The sequence below is a fragment of the Pteropus alecto genome, unplaced genomic scaffold (genome assembly GCF_000325575.1).
Source record: "Pteropus alecto unplaced genomic scaffold, ASM32557v1 scaffold45, whole genome shotgun sequence".
Taxonomy (NCBI): Eukaryota; Metazoa; Chordata; class Mammalia; order Chiroptera; family Pteropodidae; genus Pteropus; species Pteropus alecto.
The window spans coordinates 32,580,145-32,595,135 of NW_006442491.1; the positions used below are offsets into that span (position 1 = coordinate 32,580,145).

The window sequence follows — 14,991 nt, forward strand, 5'->3', positions numbered from 1 at the left end:
CTGGAATAAACCCTATTTGTTCCTGGGTTTTACCCTTATGATGCAGGGCTTAATTCTACTTAACAGGAAGTCACCTTCCATCTTTTTCTGTAGTCTGGAAGAATGTAGATAACAAAGGAATTATCTCTTAATTAGTCCCTCAGAGTTCCTAAAATAATATCATTTAGTCACATATCTATATATTTGTGAGTCTCAAATCTATATGTTGGTTTTATTTTTGATAGCAAACAAAATAGCATGTTCATTTTTAATTAATGAAAAATGAAAAATAAAAAGTCCAAAATCAACATAAGATAAATGATTTGAATAATTTTTCCAAATATTAGAATTACCTACCTAATGAATTCGGGAATAAATTTGGGCTGAAATTCAGAAAGAATAAACAGTAGGTCAGTAACATAGGCTAGGACTATGATAAATAGCTAATAAAGAAATATACCACTTACATGATGTGAGAGGTCAGCATCCATAATTACTATGTAGTTTCCTGTGGCATGTTTCATTCCGTGAATATACGCAGTTCCTAAAAATGAGAATGTTTATCTTCATTAAAGAAAATCACTGGAAATGCCTATATATATATTTGAACAGAGAAGAAATTGTTGTTAAGCACTAAAAAGCATACATTAGTCCCCTAAAGGTGATCCTGAACTGTAATTAAATATCATCTACTCTCAATCAAAAAACATCTCTCAATTCCACTGTCTCCGACTTCACCTTAGTCCTGGGCACCATCTTCTGATGCTTGGCTCCCTCTCTAACAAGTTTCCCTGCTTCTGCTCTTCTGGCCCATTTCCACAGGTATGCCGTGTCTTCTACACAGTAGAGTAGAAAGCCTGGTATACCTGAGCCCTACTCTGGCATTTGGGGCCAAAGTGCAGTTAGCTATTACTCAGCCACCTTCATGCCTCAAAGTCCCTCAGGGACTTGGCAGGTAACTGGTCAGGAGCGGCACTGGGGATTCTTGCATTTTATAGCCCCAAACCAGCACAGGACCTTATCAGCAAGGCTGATCTCTTTTAACTTCTTTTGTAAAAAAGAATTCATCACAGCTTTTTGGATACACCACTGACTGGTCAGTAAATCTTGGCTGCTTTCATAGAAGTGTCCAGATTATTTCAATCCCGAAGAACCTTCTGGATTCAGATATTCAGAAGATGTGATGTTGTCAGGGAACTGATAGTCTTCAGGATAGCAGATACTGAATTTCTGAGAACTGCTTCCTCCATGCTCCCCCAATTTCTCAGTAAAGTTATACCGATTCTCAACATACGCAACCGTGATGACCAACGGAAATAAAAGCATTCGGATTTTCATCTCAGGATGACTGAGCGCATCTGAGATTTTTTATAGCTTTCTGTTTAGAAGCTGGAAAAGCTTTCTTTTTTAAAAATAATAACTTTTAAAACTTGTAACGAAACGTTCAAGGGTTTACAGCTAATGCAATGTGCTGGTCCATGATGTCTGCCCTCAGATCCCTACTCTGTTCTATATGCAGGAACTTATTTCCCAGGTTCTCCTGGCATCTGGCTTCCAAACAGCTTTGGGAGGCAGAGGGGGAAGATTCGGAAGAGAGAAAAGGGGAAAGTCTAAGTGTCCTCCCTCTCTTACTCTGCTTCCAGGCACTGACTGCATATCCTCAGTGGCTCTGGCTCCTGCCAGGTATCCCAGACTCCACCACCCCAACCCCTTCTGGGCAGCCTCGGTCCCTAGACTCTAAAAGCAACATCTCCATGTTGTCGCTCCATGTTGGGGTAGCAGGAACCTCTACCTATTACTAGTCTCTGAACAGCCTCACTGTTCCATTTGGCTTCTCAGCCACTTCTTCACCTACGTAACCAGATTCTCTGTATTAAATTCCCTATATTGAAAGACTGACAGTGGTTTCTGTTTTCCCAAGTAGGCCTTGACTGATACAGGCAACTCAAGTTCAGCAATTTAAATGTCATTAAGATCATTAAAAACCATCACAGGAGGTTACTGTATTTTGGCCCTGTTCCAAACTAGAAAAATACACACCGGATAATCTTACCAAGGCAAGGAGCAGGTATGAGGGGTGAGAAGTTCTACTTACCTAGTCCCAACTTTTTCTCCCGTGGTCTTAGAAGCTGTAAGGATAAGAAACAACTCTTTTTGACACAAATAATCAAAAATCTATTAAAAAATTATTTTTTTATTCACATAAGTGCTACTCATTTTAACAGAAATATAGCTGCATTTCTTAGATCTTCTGCATGTGCTAGTGTTGCCTCGGATTACAAATCTCTAAACAAAGTATTTTCAGTTCAAGTCACCCAGGATAGACTTTTTTTTACTATATGCATGCTGCTCTAGGTCTTCGGGAGGAACAAAGATAGATGAAACACGTTCCTGCCTGGTGAGCTTTTATACAGAGAGTAAGACATTCAACCAATCATCTATAATAATTATAATTCACTGAACAAATTATTTAATTTTGTCAGGTTTTATTTAATTTTGTGATACTGACAAAATACTGATCCCATCTGATATCTACCCTGAAAAGACCACTCTTTTAAAGCTCATCTTAGATTTTCTATAACCCTACATTTCAGTTGGAAAAAATCTTTTTTTCCAAATAAAAGATAATTTTGTTACTTATAACTTTTGGAATTTTCTCAAGTTTATATAAAATATAAACCATATTGCATATGATAGAGTATTATGGAGCAGTTAAAAGAATGAGGTCATCTGGTGACAAAAAACCTCTGATATAATTAAAAAGTAAATGATACACGAAGGTTGCATTCATGTTTAAAAACAAAAAACACCAGCACATTACCTAGTTCTACAGATGTAGACCATACACATAATACACAGAAATGTCAGCAGTAACACGCACCAAACTGTTGACTGGGTTTTACCCTCAGGAAGAGACTGGGATGCAAGTCCGGAAATGCTCATCAAAGGCACTTCAGTTTTATCGGTGACCTTTACACTTTACACCAAGAATGTACTTATTTATTTCTTACATTATGAAAAGTTCAAATTGTTTCATTTATTGTGCTTAACTTTCAGACCCTTAATTCTACCCTCGCTCTCTGGCCTCCTCACTCTGAAGCCACAGGCTAATTTGCTGTGTGATCTGGGCAGTAAAGGGCACAACAGAGCTCACCTCACTGGGCTGTCAGGAGAACAAGCCGTGAATTCACAGAAGTGCGTGTAAGGCTGCTGGGCACAGACTCTAGAGTGGGCTCATCACAACACAACTGCTTATAAACTTACATTATAATTTATTTGACAAAAGACTTACTTTGAAAAAATTTTTATCAAAGAAAATCTTGATAACATTTCAGAAAAACGATATCAGTCTGTACTAGGATCAACAGTATTTGAGGGAACATGTTTTTACCATAATCTCAAAAACAATGGGTTGAAAAGAAAAAATCAAATCTTCAGTTAAGAAAGGCTAATTGTACTCTTCTCCTATATTGCAGTTCTTATTAGTGAGGCGCATATTTTTTCATTCCTCCTCCTCCTTTTGGCCTCTTGTTCTTGTTTCATGAATTATCTGTTTCTGTACATTTGACTGGGGTGTTGATCTTTTTTGTTAGAGATTGTATTTTGGTATTTGGGAATGAACAGAATATTTTAAGTTAGTCAAATCGCTCAACCCTATAGTAATATTTGATGTTTAAAAGTAACGAACGTGTTACTATACAGACACAGATGTGAACAAAAATCATCTTTTTGTTGTTTCCTGCTATGATCTTTGACCAACCTCACTGTCCTTAGCAAGCATATCAAAATCAACGATAATCTGTGTTCCTTAAAATGTAACCATAAATACTTTTGTTAGTAATGGACAGGATGACAACCAAGATGAGTATCAAACTGGTGATAGTAGCAACCACCAGAAAGTATGGCCCCTGACACTACTGCATTCTTCGTCCTTTTGTCTTTCAATCCTTAGTACCTGAGTTACATCAGCAGAGAATAATTTGCACATGGCCCATCTCAAGTTGGGAGATGAAACAAACCTCCAATCAAACGCAATAGAAGCACTCAATATAGAAAGGCTGAAGCCCTACAGTTTAGAAGATATGCCTCCAATTTTTCTATGGTCCCACCTCTGCCATTTATTAGTTAGCTATGTAACCTTGGGAAGCGAATTAACCCTCCTATCTCATTTTCGTCAACTAGAGTTAAAAATATCTTCTTTGGCTTTTTTCTGAAACATTCATTTCAGTCAGTTTGAAAGCTAGCTGACAAACTAGCCAGCTAGTCATCTGGTCTGAACACTATCTGAGATATTGTAAGATAGTTTCAATAATAATTTCTCTCCACCTTTATCTTCAACTGAACATACATAAATCCTTAAAAGCAAGTAAGTGCCATCTCTGGCAAGGCCTAACACCGAAAAGAAAAAAAAAGTCTAATTTAAATGATATAAAGGTCATAAAAAATATTTTAGTATTTTATCTTTCTTGGTAGTATGGGGAAATCGTGATAGTAAATACTATTTTTTTATCATTTTGAATTTTGTGTTGATGGGAAACATGGAACCATTTGAGGACCACGCTGTTTTACAATCTGAGGTCCGTTTAGTAGGCATTCCCTAAAATCAATCAATCAATTACACTTCAAGGCTGAGCTTCTATGACAAAAATATGCATAATATTGTCAAGTCAATGTTCACAGATTAAAAGGCAGCGCATAACTCAGAGTATTCTATATATAATAAATGGAAATCAGTGGCCATGGCCCAGAACTTCTAAAAGGGAAACAGGTGAACAGTTGGCCAAAAATATAAACTTGGTATCACTGGAAATCAATGCTAGAAGGCTGAAAATCTGTCAAATTTTTATCTCCTCTGTACGCCTGTCAAATTTTTATCTCCTCTGTACGCCTATATATCAGGATATACTCAGAGAGGACTGGAGGAGGTATAATGGATCTATGAGTTTCTCATCTGTGAGACAGACTGAAAGACTCTCTAGTACAGGACAGATTTACTATGTATATAAAAGCAACACATTTCCTTTAAGCTCTTCCCACCAACCAAGATCCCCTCCAACTAAATATAAATGATTTCGTTATTTAATCTAGAATATTTGGACTCGGTGACTATTTTTTATGATGCTAATTGCCATTTCTTGAAATGTAAATATCAGTAAAGGTTCTCCAAAATACTTCTTTATGTCTATGCCAATGGTTCTCTATTGGGAGGAAGGGACAATTTTGCAATAGCCATAAGGGGACATTTGATGATATCCAGAGACATTTTTGGTTGCCACGCTGGGGAGGGGGGTAGTAGCTACTCGCATCTAGTGGCTAGAGTACAAGGATGATGATAAACATCGTATACCATACAGGACAGCCCCCCAGAGCAAATTATTATAGGGTTCCAAATGTCAATAGTGCCAAGACTGAGAAACTCTGGCACTATACGAAACACAATACTCAATGCCTGGAATATGCTTTCTAATTAAATCTGGACTTAACTGTATGCTTTTGGCTCAAGAATTACCCAAAGTCAAGCTCACTAGTATGCTCAAACATTTTAAAATTCAAACCAGTGACCAAAAATAAAAATTATGACGCCATTATAAAATGAACTTTACGTCTGCCTAAGTTACTCCCATAGAAGAACAGGCTTCAAGGTACAATGGGATAATCTAAAGTTTAAGACTCAGAAAAGTCAATCTACTCCCACAAGACTGTTCTACAGACAAAAAGAAAAATGCTAAGTACTCTGAAAAGTCATTCACGTTTCACATGAAAACAATCACCTTTCTCAGCTATAAGCTTTTAGTTGGAGGCAGTATTCCCTACTGAATGTATGAGAATATTTAGAGATAGGAAGCAAGAAAGATCGAGATACACATTACTAGTTGCAACCTACTCCTATAATATTTCTTGTCAATTCAATATCATGCTTTAATTTTGTCCTTTAAGAAAATTTATCTGCAGAATCAGTCATAAAAAACAGAGTTCATCCAAAGACTCACCATTTTGGTGTAAAATTACTACTAGTCCAAGAAATCAAAAAGATGTAAAACCTCAAGCACAATGAAAATGCATCTAAATCCCAAGTGCATAAGATACTCTTTATCTTTTCAGGTTCTAGACAAATGGACTGAATTTAAGCCTTGTTCACCTCTCGTCTTTCCTCTATAAAAACAGAACTGGTAAGATAGAAAAATATTCACGACTTACAATTTTGTCTGACCCATAGATCTTCTCCAACTGTTCAGCAACGTCCCTTGTTCCATCTGGGCTTCCATCGTCTATGATTATAATTTCATAGTTGATCCCACTAAAACAAACAAAAAAAATTGTATTGTTTGGAGACAGTATTCTCAAATTAAAAAATAATTTGTAAATTACTAATTGTGCACCAGTAGTGGAAATTTATTGCCATATTAACCACTAAAGAACACTTTAATTATTAAACGAAATGTCAAACATTCAGTACTTCATCTCCAAACTCAGCATGTTGCTGTTAAATGCTATGAGAGTCCTGAGATGTCAAAAAGTTCTCACAGAGAACGTATTCTTTAGTTAAAACAAACAAACAAACAAACAAACAGTGATTTTTAACTCTTTATATAGACAGTGCATACATTACATATGATAGGATATATGAATTACGGAACTTATAAATCAGTTATATTAACTATTTAAAAAGTATACTTAAGACAACACAAATTGCTTGAGTAGCTGAGTAATTATTCTTTTAATTTAATCCAAAATAGATTTAAAGAAGACAATCAGAAATAAATCTGATTTAATATTACCCTTTAAAAAACCCACTTTATAATGGTGACATAATCTCTTACGCCACGATTTCAAATAGTTGTACCCATTATCCTGTATTATCAAATAAAAAGAAATAGCACAGAATTACAAAAGATTTCAATATGCTTCAAAATGAACATCTCTTAGCTGCTCTCCGTGTCTTCATAGGATAATTTCTACTACGGTAAACACAACAAGCCAACACAATACTTAAATGTACATGTGATCACCACAATGTCTGCCCCACCCCCTTTAAGAGACATTCTTTTTGTTAACTTTATTGGGAAACTTAAGAGGAAAGAAAATGAGCCAGGGCCAAACCTCCACAACCAACATTCTTTTTCTTCTTGGTCCAATTTCAAGAAAATTGCAAGGAAATCAACCAGGAAACACATTCATTCCACCCTGAAAGGCTTAAAGTCAGCCCAAGCAAACCTGCCAGAAAGCAAGACTCAGCCTATCTATTCTCTAAGGGTGGATACAATGACTTCCACTTTCACAGTGCCTTAAATTTGGGCAAGTGAGCTTTACAAGCCCAAACATGTAAGATGTTGATTCTAGTTCGTGTGCTGAAAGAGATATATTTCATAAGCAAATGAAGTCATTCATAAGCAAGATTACTCCTCTCTCCCACTTCAAAGCATCCACACCGCCTGAGGGTGAGGTAGCTTAAAGGAATCACGCAGAGGTGACACTAGGTCATTTGATTGCATCGGAGTAGAAAAGTTGTTTCTGTCATTAAACTTCATTAGGGTTAAAAAAAAAAAAAAACTACTCAGAAACTATTAAAAAAAAAAACTACACTACATATAACACTTAAAAATAGAGCAAAAAACACTGTATAATCAGAAGACCAATGAGCACAGGATCGACTACAAGACAACTTCTCTAAATTGGAAAGAGCTTGTAGAAATCAAAATAAAAAGATAAGTAAATTAAAAAGAGGAAAAAGATATGAATAACAAATTTTGGAGAACAATGTACCTGAAGACAGTTATCTCACTCAAAGAAATATAATCAAAACAGCAATGTTTTTCACCAATTAACATTTCCAACGATGTAAGTTTAATAATGCGCAGGCTGACTGGCTGGTGGGGGAACAGGAACATTCTAAAGAATGCTGGAGTCCTAAGCCTTTACATTCTTTTTTTTTGAGAGCAATTTGGCAATAACTATGAATTTTAAGCACACCTCTGTCGATCCAAGGATATGATTGCGAAGACTCCCCGCTCCTTCTCCACCTCCGTGTACCAGCAAAAGTATGAATGTTTGTTGCAACACTCATCTAATAAAGCAGCACTCACTATGTGCCAAGCATTTTTCAAAATGCTGGAAATATGGCGTGAACAAAGCCCCGTTATCATTTGCGAGGCAAAAGTCACAAAAGAAAAACAAAAAACTCTGAAAATAATCTGTGTTCGTTAACATGACCCGGTTAAATTATAACACTGCCATATGGAATAGTAACTAATTTTCAAAATAATTTGCTAAGTTTTTATGTGCTGATGTGGAAAGATCTTCAAAGATTTCTACAACAGTCCCATCAGTGTAACTATAAAAAAAAAAGTTACTTTGTACTGATAACCAGGATGTTCTAAAGCTTTAAAAAAAATTGAAGAAACACTTTCAAATTCAAACTCTAAGCCCCCAGGTTTAACGACCACAACAAACTGCGACCAGCGATCAACGAAGTTGCCCTTCTGCTCTCTCCAGAAAGGGTGTCCAGCCCAGCATCGGCTCCCTAACCCAGACACCGAACCTCATGCTTACATAAGCACTCGGCACGGGGGCGGGAGTGAGCGTGCTCGCTTAGACGCCCGGCTCCGGCCGCAGATCCTGACCACCTAGAGGGAGGAGTGAGGTCAGGCTTACAGCCTCGCCTCAAGTTAAGACTGGCCAGCCCTTTAGGGAAAAAGGCGGCGGGAAGAGCGAGGGGGCGGGGGGACGTAGTGTATAATAAAGATAAATGAGTGTCTCGCAAAACCCAAGGGCAGAAAGGAGAACCTAAAACACGAAGACAATCCCAGAAGTATCCGCCTCTGCTTTCCTCGCAGGATGGCTTCCTCCCCAAGGCTTCCCTCACGAGCCGAAGAGGCCGGGCAGGGCCGCCTCGCGCAGCCAACTGCCGACACCCAGGCAGGGGAAGCCAGCTCATCTCATCCCTCGGGGAGGGCGGAAGGGTACGCTACCTCTCGGAGAAGCTTTTCACCAGCAGCCACACGATGACCGGTAGGTTCTCGCGCTCGTTGTAGGTGGGCAAAAGCACTGAATACTTGTCCTGTCGCGAGGCGCGCCTCTCTGGATCCCGCCGAGACCTCGCAGGGGTACGACTCCCTTCCATGGAGGCCATGGCGGAACTGTGCGTGACGCCGGAAGCGGAATGACGTAAACGCGGAGCGGGAAGGGAACTAGTCGGACTGTACCAAATTCGGGAAGAGGGGGGATGGCTGGTGGTAGTTCTCCTAAGGCCCTCTGTACGGTTCTATTGGAAATGTTCTATTGGAAATATTCAGGACTTATGAATCTTTAAAGTTGAATCTGATGGTTGCTTCAAAAAATACATATATTTACCACATTTTCCAAAGCTTCAGAAAGTTTTTTAGTTTATTCCAGTTGCTAGGAGACGGTAAGCCGGAAGAGGAAATACCTTTCAAGACAACTTCCTGAAGAGGCCGCCATGGCTACCAGGGAGGAAGTACTCGCCTTGCAAGCTGAAGTTGCCCAGCGTGAGAAAGAGCTGGGTTCTCTCAAGCAGAGGCTGGCGGCGGCCCTTTTGGCGGAGCAGGAGCCAGAGCTGCTGGTTCCGGTGTCGCCCCTGCCGGCGAAGGCCGCCCTGTCCCGAGATGAGATTCTGCGCTACAGCCGGCAGCTCGTGCTGCCTGAGCTGGGCGTGCACGGACAGCTGCGCCTGGCGACAGCGTCGGTGCTAATCGTGGGCTGCGGAGGGCTCGGCTGCCCACTGGCGCAGTACCTGGCCGCGGCCGGTGTAGGCCGCCTGGGCCTTGTGGACTACGACGTAGTAGAAATGAGCAACCTGCCCCGCCAAGTGCTGCATGGCGAGGCACTGGCCGGCCAGGCCAAGGTCTTTTCTGCCGCCGCCTCGCTGCGCCGTCTCAATTCGGCCGTGGAGTGCGTGCCGTACGCCCAGGCGCTTACGCCAGCCACCGCACTAGACCTAGTCCGCCGCTATGACGTGGTGGCTGACTGCTCTGACAACGTGCCCACTCGCTACCTGGTTAACGACGCATGTGTGCTAGCCGGCCGGCCCCTCGTGTCGGCCAGCGCGCTGCGCTTCGAGGGCCAGATCACAGTCTACCACTACGAGGGCGGGCCTTGCTATCGCTGCGTATTCCCCCAACCACCTCCGGCTGAAACGGTGACCAACTGCGCGGACGGCGGGGTGCTCGGTGTCGTTACTGGGGTCCTGGGATGCCTGCAGGCGCTGGAAGTGTTGAAGATCGCTGCAGGTCTGGGCCCCTCCTACAGTGGCAGCCTGTTGCTCTTTGATGCCCTCAGAGGACGTTTCCGCTGTATTCAGCTGCGGAGCCGCAGGCCCGACTGTGCAGCTTGCGGGGAGCGGCCCACCGTGACTGACCTGCAGGACTATGAAGCTTTCTGTGGCTGCTCAGCCACCGATAAGTGCCGCTCCCTGCAGTTGCTGAACCCAGAGGAGCGAGTTTCTGTCACCGACTATAAGCGACTTCTGGATTCTGGGTCACCCCACCTGTTGCTGGACGTCAGGCCTCAAGTGGAAGCGGACATCTGTCGTTTGCCTCATGCCCTACACATCCCTTTAAAACATTTGGAACGGAGGGATACGGAGAGTCTGAAACTCTTAGGAGAAGCAATCCAGAAAGGGAAGCAGGGCGCACAGGAAGGAGTAGCTCTTCCCATTTATGTGATTTGCAAGCTTGGCAATGACTCCCAGAAGGCCGTGAGGATCCTGCAGTCCTTGACAGCAGCCCGAGAACTAGACTCTTCAACATTTCAGGATGTCGTGGGCGGCCTCATGGCCTGGGCCACCAAAATCGATGGGACGTTTCCGCAGTACTGAGGTGGCGTGCATTGTCTACCCTGAGAAAGATGTGGATTGTCATTTTACCCTCAACATATATTACTTGCATTTTTTTCAGTAATGTACAGAAGAGACGGATTTTACAACATTTGTGAATACATGGACTCCTTGTCATAAGGGGCTTTTTAACCATAATTTACTGGATGGCATAGCCATTAGTGGGTTATGATACCTAGAACTGTCTTGTGTTTTCAGCAGTGAAGGGTGTCTTGAATATGTGAGATATAATATGACAGGATTTTGTGTTTTAAACTGCAGGTCATTTGCCTGTCCTGCTTTTTTGTCCCCCACCTTTCCTAGTCAAAAAGCTCTCTAAATAGTCTATTTTATGTCTGGAATTAAGTTGTAGTAAACTTAGTGCACACACATTGATCACGGATGGTATACTTAAGGTCAGTTATTGTTTACTGACATTCTTTGGGTCTACTGTATTTCTAATTCAAATGATAGAATATATCTTACAGAAATAAGTGTTTAAAATGTAAATTGTTCTAATTACCTAGGAAGTGGTCATTCTGTTAAATATTTTGAATTAATAAAGTGAAATATTCACAGGTTAGCAAGATGAAGCCACTTTTGTAGCCTGTCAATTTCTCGAATAAATTGCTGATTTTTTCCTCAAAGTTAGCTTTTCTAGGTTCCACCTTATGCTGTGCACGTAGACCATTTCTAAACTGTACATTATGGTTGACCTACTTTGGACCCCAAAATCAGTATTGAATTAAAGGGGAATAGTGGACATTCTTATCTCCTCAATCACCTGGGAAAGACTATTTGACTAGTATTACTTGTTGCTTTGCTGTGGATTAATAATACCCTTAATCAGATTAAAGAAATTTCCTTCTGTTTATAGTTTGCTAAGTGTTATCATTAAATTCTTCAAATGCTTTTTGCTCTATATTTATTAAATTATGTACTTCTGTTAATGTTGTGAGTTACATTGATTTTTTTTTTTACTGTGGGGAAAAAAACCGACATAAATATTCACCCAACAGTTTCCAAGTGTACAATACAGTATTGTCAGCCATCTGCACGTGCTGTGCTGCAGATCCCAGAATGCCGATCCTCCGTGACTGAAACTTTGTACCCACCGACCAATTCTCCACTCTCCCCTTTAATTTGCCTTTATTATTTTGATTTAATCTGTTTTAATCCAGTGTTTTATAACAGTGAAAAATATAGATGTTTTCATGTTTTTTAAACATTTTCATGAAATGGCAGATACTCTGCACAATTTCCAATATATACAACAAAATTTAAAGAAATTCGGTATGTGAGTATGTATCAGTGGCAAATTGCAGAGGAAATGGCATGTCAAAAGGCCACTACTCTCTAACTGTTACATGCAGGCCTGTAATCATTAGAAATCACAAATGTAAATGTGAAATAAATCTTTGTATCTCTGGCTGCAAATATTAAAAGAAACTTAAAAACACGTGGGCCAGACAAAACCCTCTACAGATCAGATTTACTTACCAGTTTCCAAACTCTGATATGGATTCTTGTTTTATTATGAATGGATTATTTAACAAATTCAAAGTTAAGATAGTCATCACTTTTTAACTGAAACGTAACTCATTTTTAAAATACATATAGGCTTTTCTTTGTTACAAAGATGGAGCAGGTTTTATATAACTGTTTCTCCTAAGTTGTAGAAATAAATTTGAGGCCCGGAGTGTAAAACAAAGATGGCTGGACTGTATCTTACTCTCAGCAAACAAGCGAACTAATGTAAGAACTATTCATATCATAGAGACTAACGTCTTAAAGTTAGGCAGTCGAGCAGTTTTGGTCGTTCCTGCAAACCTGGTTGTCACTGAGGACAGAACCAAGGTTGTACTTTCAGAAACAATGCTCAAATCCATGCACAGAAGTGGTCTCGTGAGTACCAAAGGGAACCGCCAGCAGAGCCTCACTAGTCTCACTTGACCTAGCTGTACTGCTCTCCCAGAAAGCCCAACACTTCGTCTGCAGCCCAGACTGCGGGAAGCAGTGTCGCCTATGTTCTTCTCTGAGTCAGTCTTATGAGGATGTGCCTGGTAGGTACAGCCTAGTCACACACCTACATACTAGCTGCAAGAGCAGCTGGGAATTGGAGTTCTGACATCTACAATAGGGAGACAGAACTCATAATCTGGGATTTTCTCTAATGAAAGATTTTTTTTTTCCAAAAAGAGCTGTGAAGAATGTGACAGGTGTCTACTAGAGGACCCAGATCTTATTCTTTGAAATCCTGTTTTCTCTGGGCATCGTGGCTAGGTTTTACATTTAGATGGGATTTAGACTTGAAAATGTTTTCCCTTTTCATTTTACAAATAAGTGCCTTAAGTGTACCAGTTATCATTCTAAGATCTGGGATAAAGATGAACAAGAGATTTCCTATTGTGGAGTTTACATTTGAATGGGGGAGACAAATCAAGTAAATTAGTGATAAGTGCCATAAAAGAAATTAAGCTGAGGTTTTGGTGTGAGGAAGGAGAAGCTATTTTGGATAGGCTAATTAGAGGAAGCCTCTAGGAGAAAGGTTGCCATTAAACTCAAAATAATGGTGAGGAGCCAGTTAGATCTGGGAGAACATCCCATACTGGGAGAAAAGCAAGTGGGAGAGACCTTGAGGCAAATGAACTTGGAATGATCAAGACACTGAAGAGGCAAATCGTCAGGTTGTGAACAACCTGGGACAGTAGAACAAGGTAAAGTTTGAGAGAGAGACTATATCATGTAGGCTGTAGACCAGGAATTGAGTGTATTCCAAGTAAAATAACAGCTAACATTTATTGAGCACTTACTACACGATTCGAGATTTGAACCCAGATGGTCTGGCTGAAGTGCCAGTGCCCTGAACACTATGCTGACCCTCAGTGAAAACTTTGTAATTGCTTTATTTGTTTCCATTGTTGAAAAAATACACCCCGATAATCTCAGAATGGAAAGAGCTTGCATTTCAGATGCAATAGAAATGTACTCTGATATACTTGGTTTACAGACTTCTCTCTTAGGGAGGAACCCTCTGACACCAGTGTGTCACATAGGTAATGTCCAGTTGATAATGAACCACTTTGGTCAAGGAAAGTGAGAAGTCAACTCTCAGCATAAAGAGTCGCAGTTGGTAACTAGAAGGGTTGCCAATGAGTGGGGTCAAAAAAGGGAAGAGGTCTGAGAGTTCCCATGGGGAGGGTTAGTTTTATTCTGTTTTTAAACTTATTTTTAATTAGCTGCTCCCTCCATAGCAACAGAAGATCCCTTTAGAACCTTAGGTCAGGTACATGGCCCAGTTTGCTCTAATCAGGAGAAGATTTCTTTGCCTTTATAGGTCGTATCTTCTCAGGGTTCCACGTATGACATGAGGTGGCCCTGCCCAGGTAGCAGTGAACTCTCGTCACTTGAAATCATGTACCTGATTAAAGTTTCAGGATAATTCTGGAGTTCATTTGGAATATTAGGAAAACTACTGTGGTGCGGGAGTGGGAAAGTATCTTGAAAATAAAATGAGAAAAGGTTAATACATACTTTTGATGAAGTATAATTTCTAAACTGCTCGGGATGTGAGAGAAAAGTTATTTAAACCGGCCTAGAATTTGGGCGATAAATAGGATAGCTATAAATCTAGATATAACTGTACAGATGTATGGTTTACTATAAAGTCCTACATACTGGCACTAATTCAGGTTTCTAATCTTTAGTTCAATTATTCAAAAATTAAAAAAACAAGTTGCGAATTATCTAGGTGTTTTGTTCCTGTTAATGCCATCTGTTAGATAGGTGGCTGAAGATAAGGAAAGAGAAAAGGCTTATATTTTTAAATTTCCCTTTTTGGTGACACCTTGTTTAAAAAGGTGCCAGCGTAGGGTGACACTGATGGAATTTGTTTTTGGCATAATTTTTAATTAGCAGTATTCTCTTTACCCGATGCTTCTAGATGAGGGAGGCCTGAAACGAGTTGGAATTTAACGGACCAAAGTGCAGGGGAGTTGAAATGCTTGACTCTTAAGTACAATAAAACTCTCAAGCAAGACTTGCTATGTGTAAGAGCAAAGAGAGGCAGTGTTTTTACAATTTTGACTTAGTTGTCACCTGCAGTAGACTCTGGGCTGTCTACCCAACAGCATCCCCACTCCTACCCACTTCCTTACTGACAGGGCTGAAAATGTCAGACT

At 40.3% G+C, this 14,991-nt stretch overlaps 2 protein-coding genes across 2 annotated transcripts in view; one reads left to right on the plus strand and one right to left on the minus strand.

Moving 5' to 3' along the window:
- DPM1 (dolichyl-phosphate mannosyltransferase subunit 1, catalytic) overlaps positions 1-9,146 on the minus strand; it is an 18,011-nt gene extending 8,865 nt beyond the window's left edge. Inside the window, exons 1-5 of the mRNA XM_006921917.3 lie at positions 8,949-9,146; positions 6,178-6,277; positions 2,075-2,108; positions 447-523; positions 337-362 (exon numbers count right to left, since the gene is read on the minus strand). Of these exons, the coding sequence (XP_006921979.1) occupies positions 337-362; positions 447-523; positions 2,075-2,108; positions 6,178-6,277; positions 8,949-9,109 (398 nt within the window). The 5' untranslated portion in view covers positions 9,110-9,146. The remainder of the gene's footprint in view (positions 1-336; positions 363-446; positions 524-2,074; positions 2,109-6,177; positions 6,278-8,948) is intronic.
- A 122-nt stretch (positions 9,147-9,268) lies between these two features.
- MOCS3 (molybdenum cofactor synthesis 3) lies at positions 9,269-11,760 on the plus strand. The gene has a single exon (XM_006921918.3). The coding sequence runs from the start codon at positions 9,437-9,439 to the stop codon at positions 10,811-10,813; it is 1,377 nt and encodes a 458-aa protein (XP_006921980.1). The 5' UTR covers positions 9,269-9,436; the 3' UTR covers positions 10,814-11,760.
- The last annotated feature ends 3,231 nt before the right edge of the window (positions 11,761-14,991 follow it).